At 37.3% G+C, this 18,247-nt stretch overlaps 2 protein-coding genes across 2 annotated transcripts; one reads left to right on the top strand and one right to left on the bottom strand.

Moving 5' to 3' along the window:
• Positions 1–15,515: 15,515 nt before the first annotated feature.
• Positions 15,516–17,187, top strand: LOC131685009 (nuclear cap-binding protein subunit 2). The gene is made up of 2 exons (XM_058968338.1): positions 15,516–15,717; positions 16,676–17,187. The coding sequence occupies exons 1-2, from the start codon at positions 15,658–15,660 to the stop codon at positions 17,096–17,098; spliced, it is 483 nt and encodes a 160-aa protein (XP_058824321.1). The 5' UTR covers positions 15,516–15,657; the 3' UTR covers positions 17,099–17,187.
• Positions 17,137–18,201, bottom strand: LOC131685006 (coiled-coil domain-containing protein 134-like). The gene is made up of 3 exons (XM_058968336.1): positions 17,905–18,201; positions 17,674–17,795; positions 17,137–17,614 (listed from the first exon to the last, which is right to left on the bottom strand). Exons 1-3 carry the CDS (start codon positions 18,050–18,052, stop codon positions 17,192–17,194), a joined length of 693 nt encoding a protein of 230 aa, XP_058824319.1. The 5' UTR covers positions 18,053–18,201; the 3' UTR covers positions 17,137–17,191.
• Positions 18,202–18,247: the final 46 nt, after the last annotated feature.

The following is an 18,247-nucleotide window of genomic DNA, read 5'->3' as shown; positions in this document are numbered from 1 at the left end:
CCTTCGCGACCATCCACGCAAGCTATACCCGCGCTCTTCCAGACATTATAACATCCCGGTGATAATATGAACGTCTCAGCACTTGTAATGACTCAAACGCAGTCTCAAGCGTGAACCTACGGTCCCCCACACTCGCGCGATCATGATCCTCGATTCCAGAAGTCTCAGTCCATGCCTTCAATGGAATCAATTATAAAGAAAGCTCTCATATACACTGGAAAACACGGTTCATGGCGACATGACCGGGAAATCTAGTGATATGGAGTAACTCACTCCCTGTCAGAATGTGATCCGTACACCGAAAACTAAACATCAGAATGACGGTCCGTGTGGCACATACACACGAGCACACGCGACAAACACGTCAACAAACGATACTTCAGCTCTTCGCGATCATCTACGCACACCTACATTCGCGATCGCAACACTCCGGTAAAAACGTGAACGTTTTAGTACTTACGAAGTTACAAACGCGGTCTCAAACGCGAACCCGTAAACGCGCGCAATCATGAATCGGTCACGTCCGGAAACCTTTATCCTCCATTCTAGTAACTTAGGTCCATACATTCAGTTATACCAATCGAAAAATAAAGTTCATATCCACAAGGTAACACGTTCCTTGGCGACATGGCTGAGAACTCTAGTGATATGTAAGAACCCACTTTTTTCTAGAATCTGAACCACACACGAAAAAATAAGTATCAGATTCACGCTCCGCGCGCGATCATTCTAGAATACACGCGAATATGCGGAAGCAAACGGCATTTATATAGAATTTATGCACGCGAAGTTACATACATGTTAGCACACGCGACATACAAAGTCTGGTAGCTTTTGGCTACCTTTTGGTTTTTTCGAAGGTAAGGATTGCTCGTCTCTAAGGTAAGACTAAGAATGTTCTTTTATTAATTCCCAAGGCTTATTTTATATGCGCTGGTATGTTGCGCGACATGTTTGTATTTTTGGTTATTCTGAGTAAAGCCAATTGGAGAGAGAGACAGAAAGGCTACCTAGAATTGGTCGCTACTCGGGCAGAGGGTGTGTGCCCATAGATAGCACTGGACGTAGGGAAAAATGCTTGTAAAGCGAAAGGTTCTATCAATAAACAATTGAATATATTTTGCTTTAGCTGGGTGTTTCTCGGCGTTCACGACACATGCGAACCATATGGACGGTTTCGCTAAGGCGTGTACCGAGCCGAGGTAGTTAATTTGAATGAGCTAGAGATAGGTGATTAGATGTATTACACCACCCTCCTTTTGGAAGAATAATGTAACTAAGTGAAATTATTCGAAAAAAACTTGTAGCTTTTGCTTCTCTCCAGATAGCTTTTATATTTTGGATGTACATTTGTGGTATGTGTTTTTTTTTTTTTTTTTTTATAATCTGATTATCCTGTTTTTATGAACAATTTGTTTTAAACCTGTGGTATCTTCTTGTATGGTAATATTTGGATGCTGAATTGAAATAACTGTGTACGGGCCTTGGTATACTTTATCTAACTTTCTTCTATTTTCGTTCTGCAACATTACCTTATCTAGAGGTTTTACATCAATTGGGTTACTTATTTTCTCTTGACTTAAGTTTCGTATTTGCTTTGTATTATCTAATATTGCTTTTGTTTTTTGTGCTGCTAAGTGTAGTTTGTATTTTAGTTCTGCGTGGTATTGGTCAAAATTGTATATGGGTTGTGTGTGAGTGTTTTCGGAATACATGAGATTTTGTGGGATGTTTGCCTGTTTACCAAATACTAATTCAAATGGTGTGTATTGGTGGTTTGTGTGAGGTGTCGTGTTATAACAGAACGCATAGTAAGGCAGCCAATCATCCCAGTCCGTTTGGGCGTGATTGATAAACTGTCTTACGTATTCATTCAGACAACGGTGATTCCTCTCTAAACCTCCAATTGTTTCTGGATGGTATGCTGTAGAAAACTGATGGTTGAGATTTAACAATTTATTCATGTGTAAGAATACTTCATTTTTGTACTCTGTTCCCTGATCTGTTCTAATTAATTTGGGTGCGCCATATACAAGGATACAATTTTCGACAAGTGCCTTTGCTAGTGTATTTGCTTGTTTATCAGTAATCGCTTGGATTATTACATATTTTGACAGATCGCATTGTATTGTTATGGCATATCGGTTACCACTGTTTGATTTTGAAAATGGACCGATTGTGTCTACTGAGATACTATCTAGTGCTTTAGTAGGTGTAGGAGTATGTATGAGGTTTTCTTTAGTTTTGTAAGTATGTTTATTCTGTTTACATTTTAGGCAATTTTTTACATATTCTCTTATGTGTATTTTCATTTTTGGCCAATAGTATTGGCAACGAAGTTTTTTATATAATCGATATGATCCAACATGACCGCCTATCGGTGTGTCATGGTTGGCTTTGATAATTGCTTTTTGTTTTTCAGGATTTTCTATTATTTGCTGGCGAGTATATAGAATTATTGATACATTCTTCAATATTTGTTGGCCTTTATCTTTAAATTCTTGAATATTCATATCCTTAAGAATCTCACTATTTAGCGCTAGAGCTAAAGTGGTAATTTTTTTATTGTTTGCCAGTAATTCCACATTTTGTAAAATGTGACCTAGGTTTTTTGATAGCTTGCTAGGGACTGTTAACGCTGGAGTCAATTCCCTCTTGTAGCTTTTATCCATGATTTGTATATGGATTTTGTTGTTTTCTTGTGTTATCATTAATTTTGGGAGGTTATATGCCTCTTCATTGTTTAGCGACTCGTAGATTTTGAGTTGATCGGGCTCAGCATCATTCGATATCGCGTCTATATTTGAATTTGTTTGTTTGCGAGTATTTGCTCTAGTTTGCACCACGTATAAATTTAATTGTTTTAATTTTTCAGAGTCGATATTTATTCTAGAAAGAGCATCAGCACCTACATTCATTTTACCTTGTACATATTGTACCGTAAAACTGAATTCCTCTAGGTCTAGTCTCATTCTAGTTAATTTAGATGATGGTTCTTTCATTGAAAAAAGATAGACCAACGGTCGGTGATCAGTTTTAACAGTGAATTTTCGTCCGTATAAATATGGTCGGAAATAGTTAATAGCCCAATGTATGGCTGTTAACTCTTGTTCTACAGTAGATTTATTTGCTTCGCCTCTCGTGAAGGTTCTGCTGGCAAATGCTACTGGTAATTCAATATTGTCATATGTTTGTGCTAGGATAGCACCACATGCAATTTTGGAAGCATCTGTTATTAGAACAAATTCTTTGTTAAAATCAGGAAATTGTAAAATTGTTGGGGAAATTAGTTGATTTTTAAGCATATCAAATGCATTTTGGCATTCAATATTCCAAACGAAGGTAGTGTTTTTCCTTAATAATTTGTTCAAAGGGTTTGCTATCTGAGCAAAATTTTTTATAAAACGCCTGTAATAATTACAGAACGCGACGAATCGTCGTACGTCATCTGCATTTTTAGGTATAGGGTAGTTGCAGATCGTATCAAATTTGGATTTATCTGGCTGAATTCCTTTTTCAGAAATGTGGTGACCTAAATAAGTTACGTCAGCTCGAAAAAAATTACATTTGGATGGATTTAATTTTAAATTGTGGTTTCTTAATTTCTGAAAAACTTTTTCCAAGTTTGCAAGATGATGGTTGATTGAACAACCGATGACTATGATGTCGTCAATATAGAGAAATGCGCACTCGGGACCTAGTCCGCTAAGTGCGATTGACATCATGCGTTGAAAGCTATTCGGGCTAATATTGAGTCCGAATGGCAATCGTTTAAATTGAAAATGTCCGCGTTCCTGTAAGGAGAATGCGGTGAATTCTCTAGATTTTTTCTCGATTTCTATTTGGTGGAAACCGGACTGTAGATCTACACTCAGAAAAAAGTAAACGTTATGCCTATTGATTTTACACATAGATTTTTGCAATTAACGGAGGCATATAGACACTATTTGCTGGCACATAAACCTAATGTGTGTATTTACAAGAAATATTAATCTTACATTCACATTCCATAACTATTAGGCACATAAAACCCCATTCTATAACAATATGCACATATAACTTATGTGTGTGCATACATAGTTTATACAGTTGACACATAGAAGGTATGTGTGCGCGTGATAACAATAGCATTTCTTCTTCATATGAATTTTAAGCGGTTTGAAGCAAATAGAATTAACGTTTGGATTTTTTTCAGTGTAGAGTAGAGAAATACTTTGCTCTGCCAAGTTGGTCAAGAATGTCGTCAATTCTTGGTAGAGGAAATTTGTCGGCTAGTAATTTTTTATTTAGTTGCCGAAAATCTACAACTAGTCTCCATTTCTTTTCTGTGCTAGTTGTTTTCTTTGGAACAAGCATAATGGGTGAATTATAATTAGAAACAGATGGTTCTATCACATCATTTTTGATTAAGTCGTCCACTTGACGGCACATTTCTTCACGCTGGCTATGCGCGTTTCTATAATTTTTTATATATACTGGTGATTTGTCACTCAGGTGTATTTTTTGTTTATAGAAATTGTTTGCAGATAGTGTGTCGTCCTTTAGGTGGAAGATATCGTTATACTTATTGCATAATTTAATAAGGCTATCTTTTGCAGATGCCGAAAATTTTTTTAAATTGAGCTCCTCTTGGAGAGCATCATTTCGTTTAATATTCCGAGAATCAGTTTCGCTGATCGTCGCCAATTGAAAATTGGTTAAATGTTCATATTGTGGTAACAAATGTTTGATTAAAACGGGTTCGTTATTGGTATTTACAATCTTTATATAAGGAGATTCTTTATTTACAATTGCGTTGCTGCTAAATACTCCAGGAGCGATCTCTGAGGCAATTAACACAACGTCTCCTTCTGGATTAAAATTATTAATTATTCTATATGTTTCTGCTCTAGCTGGTAACCAGGTTGAGCCACCTAGATTATTGTGTATAGGTATATCTATATTTATGTTATGTACATGCATTGACAGCAACCATGCATCATAATTTATCGAGCATCGGTATGTTGCCAAAAAATCTCTTCCAATAATACCATCGGTTGGTATAGGAAAATCATCGTTAATTATATGCAGAGTACCCTCAATAGGTGTGTCTTGCATGTAAAAGATGCATTTGGTAATTCCATGGCTCTGCAGTTCACCAGGAATAATCCCTTTTAGTTTGTATTTGCGAGTTGTATCTATGCTTGTACCTGGCAAGATACATTCGCTTTTAATGAGTGATATGTCAGCTCCTGAGTCGACCAGGAAAGTGCACATCTTGCTCGAATTGTTCAATTTGAGCTTTATGAAATTCGAGGCAGCTACGTTTAATGTGTAGACTGCCCGTTTCCTAAAAAAAGATGGTTGGGCGGTGGTTGGATCAGGTCCGCTGTTGGTTGATCAGGTAGGCTGCTTGGTGCTGAGTCAGTGACATATATATATCGTCCCTGACCTTGCTTACTGCGGTAATTGTTATGCTGAGGAGTCGAATTATTTCTTCCTCGTCCTCTGTTATTGTTTTGGTAAAATTGCTGCGTGTTCCCGTTTGTGCTAAATCGGTTAGCTTGTGTATTATTAGGAGTATAGTGCTGCATGTTACCATATGTGTTATATCGGTTAGTTTGTGCATTGGGACGTCGCCTATCAAAATCTCTAACACGTGTATTGCCACGATAATTTCGTGTGTTGTCAACACGATCGTAGTGTTGACGGTGCCGGAAATGCATAATTTGTGCATTTGGTACGCTGTGGCTTTCGTGCTCCGAGTTCTCCAATACTTTTTGTGTGGCTATTTTTATTGAGGAAAAATTTCCTGCTTTAAGTATAGTACGTGTTTCATGGTTTTTTAAACCGTGAATTAGGGCATTAACTCCAGCTTTTGTAGCCATTGAAGCTGCTACATCACCTGGAATTTGCCTTTCTATATAAGTGTTTTGCAGTTGAAGTGTTAATTCTTCTACTTCATCACAAAATTTGTTGAGAGGTCCTCGCTGTTGTGAAAATTTCAATTTAGCGAGAACTTCATCTGGGGTTTTGATTGATGCACAGCGGGCTTTTACATCCGCTGTAAGTGCATCAATTGATACTAAGTTAATGGGTAGGCCAAGTCTTGCCTTACCCGTTAATCTAGTTCTAAGGAATTTTATTGCCATCGGCATATGTTCTGCCGATGTCATTTCTTTTAGTAACTGAGCCGAGTCGATAAATGCTTCCAACTCGTCAGCAGTTCCATCGTACTTTTGTACGATGGCTGTCGCAGTTTTAATATCAAAGTCAGGCATTTTTGGTTTACCTGCCGATAGCCGTCTGCAAAATATGGCTGTTTTAGCTAGAGTTTTTAAAGTAGTTTTCTTTAATATTGTTGCTGTATCCAAGATCTCTAATGATGCTTGGTACTTTGTTTTTAAATTTAGAAACTTATCGCATTCGATGTTCCACTCTTCGTGCGATATCCGATGTTTTAATTTATTTAATTTGCTTTTGTATTCATTATAGAGATCGGAAATTTCTTCCTTTTTCTCTAGAATACCTTGTAGGGTTCTAGCCCTGCCCTTGCTCTTATTTAAATTTAGCTGTATCCTGCAAAGGTGCGAGTCTATTTCTCGTAACCTTTGCATGAATACGCAAAAACAAATGCGTATGTTAACTTGTCTATCTGTTAGTCTGTTTTATCTCTAATTTATGTGCATTCTAAATTTGGTCTATACTTGCAAGCGATTTCCTTGCCTTCTTAAATGCTTGGCGCTTGACGTATCTTGTGTACGTTTGATAAATTGTGAATATCAGTTGTATGGAACAAATGGTCAGTAATAACCAGTACTTCGTATCTTGGTTATCTTGCCAATTTGCGTGCTGTTCCAAGCTATTAATTATATTTATTTGCGGATCTCCGCTTACTGTCGGGGATTTACTTGTTCTAGACCCCATTTTTTTTTTTGAAATTTAATGTATTAGTATCTAATAATTAAAATTTAACATACAGTATATAATAATTTAATATCCATACATTCGGTGAACAGGTTGTGGTGAAACATTTTTGGGAGGAATTTGTTTTTGCAATCCCGACTATATCTCATGTCTTAAGAGCAATTTGGAAAATGGAAGGATCAAAATACATTATTTGGATTGTAATGTATCTTTAATAGATCTGCTTTGTAGTGTATCAATTTTGATAGACTATCTGATTTTGGTATAAATTACACTGAATAAGAACAAAAGCTAAAATAGAATCCTGACTTTATTTTCGTCGGATTATTGCACTATTCCTCAACAGAACAACATAGTGTAAATGTATTGTCAAATCAAAATAATTTTAACTAAAATCTTCCAAAATATGATTGTTTTCAAGATGACTTAAGTTTTGTTTAAAGAAAAAAAAAATCGTTAAGGTATTTCCTTTTTCTAAGTTATTCGTTTTTTTTGATCAAGAACAACACTTTTTTTTCAAAATGCGCATAAAATTTTCTGTCACTTTTCTGTTGACGTCAGGGCGATATTCTGAACCGTTTGAAAACTACACGAAATAAAAATATACAAATTATTCATTTTTGTTTGGTTTTTGACGTAAGTTCAACAATGCTGTTAAAATGAATCTTGATTTGCATCTTCTCCGGTGACATCTGTATTTCATGCATTGGAAAGAAAACAGCGTTTTCTGTTCATCGAACTCTTACCTCCGGATTCTGCTGCTGTTGCTAGTATCACCGTTACTCTCCGACAGTCATGCACCCAAACCGTCCGAGTAGGGAGAGGTACTGCTACGTGTCGAATTAATTTGTAACAACTCGTGGGCCTGTGGCGGGTGTGTAGGCATGTAGGCTGGTTCGGTCTGCCTGTGCGTTGCCCGGTTCTCGATCCGCCACCGGCGCAGCTGGTTTCAGTGACGACGGGGCCATCATCGGCGGCGGTGGTGGTGGCATAGTTACCAAACTGTTGCCGTACAGCTGCTTCACTTCCTCATGGTGTTATGCGGGTGTCTCCGTTTCCTTGGTTCTACGTGGCACTAGTTCTCTGTGTGGCACTAATTCTTCTTCGGTGTGGATGATTTCACACGTTTGTTTCATTGCCAAAAGCAAACTTGCATGCTTATCGATCACCAATCAGTAGTCTGAATTTGTTGCCACTGTCAAACACTTGAATGTCCTTATCCAGGTATAACCAGTTATTTCAAAACGTCACTTGTTCGGAATCGAACTTTTCTCGATTCATAGTTCAAAAAGAATGACATCAACAAACCGATCACGTTCAGGATCAACTTTAACTTCTCGTAAACATCCTTATAACGAACTTTTATCACTCCTGTTCAAAATTGATACATTCACATTTCCAAGTATATTATTCAGTTAGAGGCTATTTTTCTGTGGCACCCTTGCTCGATTTCATGCAACTGAGTTTTTCGATTGTTGGTTTGCACCGTTTTCACTTTTTCTTTTTCACGGTCGCCATCTGGTAGCTTTTGGCTACCTTTTGGTTTTTTCGAAGGTAAGGATTGCTCGTCTCTAAGGTAAGACTAAGAATGTTCTTTTATTAATTCCCAAGGCTTATTTTATATGCGCTGGTATGTTGCGCGACATGTTTGTATTTTTGGTTATTCTGAGTAAAGCCAATTGGAGAGAGACAGAAAGGCTACCTAGAATTGGTCGCTACTCGGGCAGAGGGTGTGTGCCCATAGATAGCACTGGACGTAGGGAAAAATGCTTGTAAAGCGAAAGGTTCTATCAATAAACAATTGAATATATTTTGCTTTAGCTGGGTGTTTCTCGGCGTTCACGACACATGCGAACCATATGGACGGTTTCGCTAAGGCGTGTACCGAGCTGAGGTAGTTAATTTGAATGAGCTAGAGATAGGTGATTAGATGTACACGCGATCGAACACGTTAACGTACAAATGCTCGAGTTCTTCGCGATGATACACGCGATCGCGAGTCCCTATGCCCGCACATACCTGAACCGTACAATGAATATCACATTCAGAATCACGGCCCGCTACAATTGGCCTAAAGCAATGTTTTAGTAGGCGACATTGCCTGTCTCGTCTGTAAATTGTAGTATGTGATTCTGACTTGGAGCCCTTCCGAGAACCTAGCTCTACAGCTCCAGTAGGACAACCGTCGAAAAAAAAATTCGGCGCATTATTAATACTCAATAACAATACTAACTCTTCTCTTTATTTTATTTTTATTTATTTTCGGTCTCATGCGTTATTTTCTTGTGATGACCTTTTCAAGCTCATACATCCAAGAAGAGCAACGTTGCTGCCAACAATGATTCTTCTCTGCCATCAGATGTCGCCAGATTTTAAAACAATGGAGATGTATTCTCATACTCGATGGAATCAGATAAGTAGGAATGATCAACAAACTGCAAGTAGTATATTACACATTTCTTATTTTAACGTATAAAATATTATTCGTATTAAAATATTATTTACAGGCTCCACACATATCTCAACACACATACACAAATGCTTGACAGGTGACTGGGCCAAGTGCATTCACTCGTAGGGCTGTGTGGGGTGCTGTCCCGGTGAACAATGAGACGAACGAGATATTTGCAGATACGTCATTTAGTCGGACAACTGTCAGTTTGTTGGTTGAATTTAATTTGTTTTTTTTTTTTAATTTAAAATCAGAAAAGAATAATTAAGGTTTAAGAATGATATGAGTGCACTCGTAAGGACACCTGCTATCAATAAATATGAAAAACTGGCACAATTTTTCCAAATTAAAGATCCCTATTGTGCCTTTCTAATTTCTCTAAATTATAATTATATGGCTGGTTGTGTTCAAAATAATTGTGCAGATTAGAACACCTATTTAAAATGGCTAGCCATCCACGAACTTGATGAGCTACTTGTCAAGGCTGAAACACTTGAAACAAAAAAATATATCATACTTTATTAGCTTAATCAGCACTATTCATGAACCACGTAGACCGAAATTTGAGATTTTAAACTCTTTAATTTTACCGAAAAACCTGTGTAAGCATTCAAATGAAAATACGTTGGAAATCACCATCGTATACAGATTCGCATACATGAAGCACCATTGTATCCAAGTTTGCACGCAACGCCCCTATATCGGTGGCTGGCCGATCGTAGCGCCAGATAGTTTTTTTTTCTTGTTTAGTTGACACGGCTCAAAGCGTTAGCATAACTGAGCCGTGGGTCTTTTAAAAATTTTACAATATGTAGAAATTAAAATAAACTCAACTATCCATAGGATCTTGTTGACGCAGTTTGCTGCTGCGTGTTGAGATCCTCTTCTATGTTGGTGAAAATTTAGGTGCGTTGTCTGCCGCACCTTGAGGGTCATACGGTCCGTCTTCTCTCGCGTTTTCGTCCATGTCCATGTCGTCATCGGTACTGCATTCATGATGCTCATGGTCGGATGTTCTTGTTTGTTTCTTGTATTTCCGGGTCGCTGCTGTAAATCCTTCTTCATCGGTGTTTGATTCTTTATTGTTGCTGTTGGTTGTTGGTTTGGAGACATTTGCAGTAATCGTTGTTACTTCGATGTTGGCAATGGCAGTTGGTTTAGTGGCACTGGACCCGATCGTTGTTGAGCTGATGTTTGTTACTGCCCGGTCTGCAGTCGTTGGTTTACCAACCAGTTGTGGTGTAGCATACGACGACTGTATACCGGCTTTGGTCGTCGCAGGGAGTATTTCCTTAGCAGCCTCTGCGCAAGGTTTTCCGTGGTGTAGCGGCTGATCGCAATGTTGGCACGTAGGAATCTGCCCTGGGTACGTGACTAGTGTTCGTTGAGAATGTACAATACCTTTAGGGCATCTGCCTGAGATAGACAAGTAGTAGGGAATAGGTTTTGTCGGCCGCATTCTCACTACACAAACGCCATTGCCAAGTCCTGGGAAGAAATTCCTCCAAGTATCTTCTTTAACACTATCCACTTCTCCGTATTTTGACTTGAGTTTTTTGATAGCGGCGGAACTAGTACGTGGTGCCAGGTCGTGTAGCTTTATTTCAATACTGTCATTATCAATATACGTTGGGATACTGTATAAAGTATCATTACATTCGACGGCGTGTTTCAAGTTGTTCTGCGAAGCGAATGATTCTGCTTGGCTAACGTTTTTGAACGTAATCAGTACCGCATGACGTAAATGATGGAATTGCACGACGCTAATTTCTGCTATGTTGAGCTTCATGTTCACCTTCAACAATTGCTCCACTTCACGAATCGATGGTATTACCGGACATTTCGAGAAGTCAATAGCAACACAGTTTATCCGCAACGGGACACTCTTCCTTTGCATTATCACTCATCGTTTGTTCACGTTTCACACACTATGTAGAAGGAATCATTTTTTACTTTTGCAAATGGACAAAGCGGTAGCGCATGGGTAAATTTGATCACTTGGCCTGCTATAGCAGCGGAGCGATTTATAGCTTCTGAACTGAGCAAGATGAGAAACCGAACTGTAGCGCCGGCTAGTGGCAAGTTGCTACTTGATGGTGGCGTTTCAAAACGAGTTTTATTTCTTACACACATTGAAAATTTTACTTGTGTGTCAGTTCTCAGTGATAACACCACACGAACAACTTACAATAAATTACACACGTTAAGAAAATTGAGTGTTTTCCTATAGCACAAGATCCGCGTAATCCCTCCAGTTTGCCCAGTAGCGCCCCGACCCTGCGACTAAGTCCGAGTCACGTGCTACTGAAGCTTGAAGGATAAACCTTAAGTTACAGATGTCGCAACAGGTAATTGAGCTTTTGCAGCAAAATGTCAACCAAATGAGCGAGGCTGATAAAATTAGGTAAAAAATGTGACAAAATTGGGCGTGGATTCAACCGGGTGTTCACTATATTAAACCAACCAAAAGTCTGCGCATGAAATGTTATCATCTATCATGACTTTTTATTGACCATGCTTTTCCAAAAGAGACGCAACGATTATTGTTCATCGCAGTAAGATTCGTAGCGCTATTCGGCGCACGATTCCTCGCAATGTATTTCTTATATGGGATGAATGAATGAACCACAATAATTGGCATCTTTACTCAGAAAATATATGCAGGGGGCGCTACATGCTTGGGGTGATGTTTTGCGAATAAACAGTAGCAAATCGTTAAAAGATTACGTAATTTTTGCATTTTTAAGAAAATTGTCCGTAGTTGTATAAAAAATGAAAGTGAAGTGGAAGAAAGCTAATTTTCTTCAAGATGTTAATAGATTTGTTATGCAAAACAGGGACAATAAAGCATATTTTTAAATTTTATTTTCTGAACCGGTATAAAACCACTCCGTACAACGTTGTGTATGTTCGAAATGAGAGCTAATTCTCGCCAAAAGTGAATTTATATTGATTATGCTTTAATTGGTTGTTTAAATATTCTCAACTCGGGCAATTGTGAACCCTGACCTAGAAGCACAATATACACATTTTCGAAGATTTCTTATGTTTAACTTGTGTGTGTCTACTAAAAACTATTATCATTACCTTCCAAATTGTTTTTCTTCCCTCTGAGTCTATTATTTACAATCATTTATGCGTATTTACGGAAAAACATTAAAAAATTACATCAAATTACTTATCATACACGCAAAAAAAACTTTCGGTTGAAATTACTATTTTAGAGGGTTAAATTAATTACATTGTACCCACAATTTTCAGCTGTTAATATTATGATTTCGCTGCAACTACGTAAACAATCATTTCTACCATATTAATATATCTTTGGTTTCTGTAGTTTTCACTATATTCATCTCACCGTATGGTATTCGTTTTTACTATGAAAGTAGTCAAGTTGAGAACTAATATTCTCCCGTGATGATTTAAGTTCATAGTAAATTTTACCATACACGCTATACTTTTTGCTGTAAGATTTTGCTATATACCTAACAAATATAATGTCACAAATAAGTGCGTCGTTCTGCTAATAGTTATAGTTTTTTTAGAAACTATACTTTATTTACGAGTACTTACGGATGACTATGATGCTGCTTGAGCTCAAATTTCAGACAGAATTCAACTAGTCTGGTTTATGGTCATCCTAAAAGAATCAGTTACATGGACAGTTTGTCATACCACTATTAAAATTTCATTTTAAACTTACCACTAGACTTTCCAGCAATGTTTTCCGGACATGTGATTGCGGATGTTAAATTATATTTATTTCGTAGAAAATTGTCACAATAAAATAAAATAAGCAATACAAATAAACTTGTTGCGACGAAAAACAAAAACAAGTTAATTTGGTCGAAATGGCGCACGTCAACATTCCCTTGACACTTAGAAATACTATATTTCTAGTACATTTAAACGGAAATCATAGTCAGCTGAAATTTGTCGGTACATTACATTTAATTTTACCATAATCATGGCAAAGTTTGACCTTATAACAAGAAAATGACGGGACGATAACAACACGCATAATAAATACTACCGGAAATGAAGTGAATTTTAACACAAAAGTATAGTTGGTTTAAATAATTAATAGGGTGATGAGCCTATTTTCACCATACTAAGCAAGGTGCCTCACTAATTCGGTAATTTCTTGCCTTACAATCAATGGAATGCGTAAACATTGACATCAACCGCTTTGCTTCGTTGTTAACCCTTTCATGCCCAACTTTTTTTTAGTGCATTTCCCTTCACAACGATGGGGTCAAGAAAAACGAAAAGCCTTTTTTCATAAAGATAGGTGCTTCCCTCACAGTGCTATAAGCTGCTCAATTTTTGCCTTCCAATGCTCAATACAATTCTTCTAGAATATGTACAGCAGTCCAATTGCGTGGAAAATGTAGCCAAAGACAGTCTTAATCGATAAGTTTTATCAATTTTCAATAATATTGCAACATAACGAAGATATTTGAAAAAATCATTTTCCGTCGTCAACGTAAATTGTCCCTGGCAGCACTGCTCCATCGGAATCCAATCAGACTAATTGCAATAACTTCAGTTCCAGAGCTGATCCTTGTGGCTCTTAATACTCAAATGCAAGGCAATAGTCACATTCATCAGCCTTACTTGTTTTTGTGAGCAAATTTCACCTCAATCAAAAATGATAGCTGTTTAAAATCGTTGTTGTCCACAAACAACATGGGCATGAATGGGTTAAGAACCAACCCGAATAGAAATGTACGGTAACAAAACCATGATTTTCACTGTGACAGTACAGTAATTTTACAATAATTTACAGTAAGTTTTAGTGTTATGCTACAATACAAAAACAATAAAGTTGAACGTTTTTACAGTAAATTTCACTGTAAAATAGACTTTTACAGTGAAAAAGGGGGTGGTCATGTATCTTAACATTAAAAAAATCAATTTTTCTCCATACATTTTTGCTCTAAAACAGTAAAATTTAATGTGAATGCACTGTATCAGCTTTTTGCTGAACAGTGATATTTATTGTTACATGAAATTTTATTGTAAATCTACTGTGAAAACTTGGCATCGAACAATGTTGAAACAGTAATAACCATAATATTTATTGTTTTATGATTGTTTGTAGGGTAAATGCTATTGTAAAATTCTATCCGGGAATATAATAACACAAATGCGTTGAAAACAGTAAAATTCGCCCGTTTGAGCACAATGAAAACTTGAATCGAGTGCCCCTATTGTTGCACTACCATTTGACTCAATGCGTTGAATAAAGATAGCAGACACTGCTCTAACCAACGGCTTCAAATGGGTAGGGTGATAATAGAAACATGGCGCAAATAGGCTCATCACCCTATAGTCAGCAACACCATAGAATTTCAATTGATGCATAGTCCTTTTTCCTATTAAGTGGTTGTGTTGACTTAATTTTCTATTATTGATCCGTAGTAAATTTGAACCAGCCTCCTGTCAAGGACGACGTCTTTGTACAGCCAGCATCACTGCCATGAAAATCAAAACATTAATTTTGAATTGAATGATTAAAAGCTGTAATTAGTTACTAAATGATGTTTTTCTGAATAATATGGTGTTAAATCATTCCACAAGATACAAAACGTCGTGAGGAATGCTTGAATATCGTGTATAGTGCCGAACATAATTCTTTGTTTGGGGCTTTATAGCTATAACGCCCCATATATGTAGGTCGCTGTCAAACTCCATATGATGGTATAGGGTTGCCAGGAGGCTGATTTGAACACACCCGCTCAAGGCTGGCTGCCAGACGGTTGCCAGCGCAGATTTATTGTAATGTTTACAAGAATATTATTTTCTGTGTAGATATGAAAAACGCACAAACATCCACCTTATCTTATGTATGCTATTAATCTGTAGATGTCGCAGCAGGCAATTGAGTTTTACAGCAAAATGCCAAACGAAAATATATGCCATCTCATTCTGTCCCACACTGGTTCAAAGTGACGTTGAGAGCTGGATCAATTTGACACTTGGTTTTTCTCTATCCGCATGTCCCGGGAAAATATTTTAAATTATTCAACTACAATTTTCTTCATAATGTTATTTTTATTGAATACAGACATGTTTGCCAAACTGGCATCACTGATACGCCAACGTCAAATTAATATTTGCCGGACTTTTATTAAAGGGACATTACTTGACATTGTCAAGCTGTTACCAAAAAATTTGTCAGCCGCATAACGAGGGTCAGTAAGTGGTAAACAAGTTTTCTAATCACTAAAGATAGACAAAAATAATAACAGTTGCGGAAGTTTTAATTGTAAACGCACTGCGAATAGCGGATAAAAATGACCTCTGTTCATACACCATCTGTTGCTCTCAGCAAATACAGGGATCAACATTTCAAGGTGAGTTTTCTCTGCGAGTTTCAGCAGGTTATAATCTGTTATGATGCTATGTGCTACCTGCACAATACGTAGGGTCGATTTCTTCACCCACGCTTTGCTTTTAAACCATGTTTAGCGCATCGCTAAACTAGAACTAAGTATGTACTATTGTTGTTAAATTAATCTTCCCATGTATAACTTCTGTTTAAAATATTATTCCTTGACCTGATTTATAGTACTAAACTGACAGGTTATCGTACGATTAATAATAAAAAACTAAGATTTAAAAGTTAAGGATGTGTGAACAACTCTGCCGAAAAAATCCGCTCACTATGCGTACCGTGTGCCTGAACGTGGTGAACGATTGCACTTTGTTACCGAACGGTTTTTTTTCGTCAGAGTTGGTCTATTCTGTTTTGCCAAATGAGCGACCGAAAATAAAAGTCGCAAGGATAAAACATGCTTCGTAAAACTCGTTTCAAATATATTAGAATATAAAAACCGGAAGCATAAAAATCGGACTGGGGCATTCCTTTGTAAGTCGGGTAAAAAAACATTCAGTAAAAAACGGAAAAAATGCATCCGATTCTTACACAGTAGTTTTTGTTAGCCGAACATCAAGATATACGGATGCTCCTACGAGTGATTTATTTATTTTTAAACGATTTTTATACTGGAGGTTCATCCTTGCCGAGTTTTACGGGTGAGAACTTTTAAGCGATACTTATGCTGAAGGATTTCTGTCCGATTTTTATGCCTGAAGTTTATTTTCGATTTTTATATTCTAATATGTTTGAAACGGGTTTTGCGAAGCATGTTCTATCCTTGCGACTTTCACACAGCCGTCTCCAAATTGAATTTACTGATATTTTTTAAACAATTTTCATATTAGGATTAAATTAAATAAGCAGCTTGACTAGAACGGGTGCTCCGCATGATTTACATGTAAGTGTCTTCAGTAATGCTTTGTTGTTTCCAGGGATCTCGCCATGAACAAGAACGACTGCTCAAGATGTCGTCAACGCTATACATTGGCAATCTCAGTTTCTACACAACGGAAGAACAGATCCATGAACTGTTTTCGCGATGCGGCGATATTCGGCGAATTGTTATGGGACTGGATAAATTCAAGAAAACACCCTGCGGTTTCTGCTTTGTAGAATATTACACCCGAGTCGACTCGGAGAGTGCAATGAGATACATCAACGGAACAAGACTGGACGATAGAATTGTACGTGTCGATTGGGATGCAGGATTCGTGGAAGGTCGCCAGTATGGACGCGGTAAAACCGGTGGACAGGTACGTGACGAATATCGCCAAGATCACGATCTAGGTCGAGGTGGTTACGGTAAAATGGTCCAGGTTGGGCAGCTTGGAGCGCCCAACATAAGAGAAAGCTAGACGCGGAAGGTTCGGACGTGAAGACATGTGAAATTAACTATTATGTAAAACAAAACTTTTAAACCAATAAACGGAAGCACTTACTTAAGATAGTCAAAGCTCAGTTTTAGATATATAACCCGTCAATTGTGGCCCTTTCTTCGCCTTCGGTTTTTTCTTTTTCAATCTTTGTGCCGAATGCTGTTTGTCTTCCCGATAAGGATTCACGTAACTCTCGGTCCGTTTGCTTTCGTCTAACTCTTGTTCTAGTAAACCCAACAATTCTTGTGATTTAGGGTCAAGTATAGTTTCGAAACTACGAGAATAGTTTAAAGCGTCTATCACCAGGTATCTCCATCCATTGATACCTTTGAGAATTCTGTACGACATATCGGGCAGACGTAGCACTAACTCTGCAAAGAAACATGTATTTTCCACAAAACGTGCAAATGCTTCTATTAGTTTCGTGTCTTTGGGAAAGTCTGATCCGTTATTGATATTGTTCTCACGAAGTTTGATTCCTTCCTCTACAATTATCTGAAAGTAATTACATTGCTGATTTATGTTTGACAATACGTACATATTTGGAAACGTACTCGCATTATCTCCGTCAGGGCAAGCTGTAGTAGGTCATATTTCTTCGAATATTCATCAGTGGAAGCAAGACGTTTTACGACCTGTTTCTGTTCTTCGCGTTTTCGGACAAACATGTTTGAATCTAGTTGGAATCTGGTCAAGGATAAAATTTGGAATGATGTAACACACACAACTTATAAGTTCCTTTATTAGAAAAACCTTAGTAATTTAAGCTATTTATAAAAGGATACACATTTTGCCAGTTATCTGCAACGATTCTTTTACCTCTGCAGTCGACACGTTTTCCGCTGATACCGGCATCATTAAAGCTACCGCTCCAATGAAAATTATGGTTAAAAACAACTCGGTATACTGGTTGAATAAAGTTCGCTTTTCCATAACTATCGGGAAATTTTTAATTATCTTAAATATTTAGAACATATCAAGAAACTAATTGATAATTGGTTTGTATTATTATTTCAATAAAACTTTTAGGTCTGCCAAAAGAACAACAAATTAATTCTAATAACAATGTTGAGTACACCTCATTGAATAACACACGCAAGTATTTGCTTGAATTCAATAAAGGGCCAA

Source organism: Topomyia yanbarensis, chromosome 2, assembly GCF_030247195.1.
Source record: "Topomyia yanbarensis strain Yona2022 chromosome 2, ASM3024719v1, whole genome shotgun sequence".
Classification (NCBI taxonomy): domain Eukaryota; kingdom Metazoa; phylum Arthropoda; class Insecta; order Diptera; family Culicidae; genus Topomyia; species Topomyia yanbarensis.
This window is presented reverse-complemented; position numbering and strand designations above follow the sequence as displayed.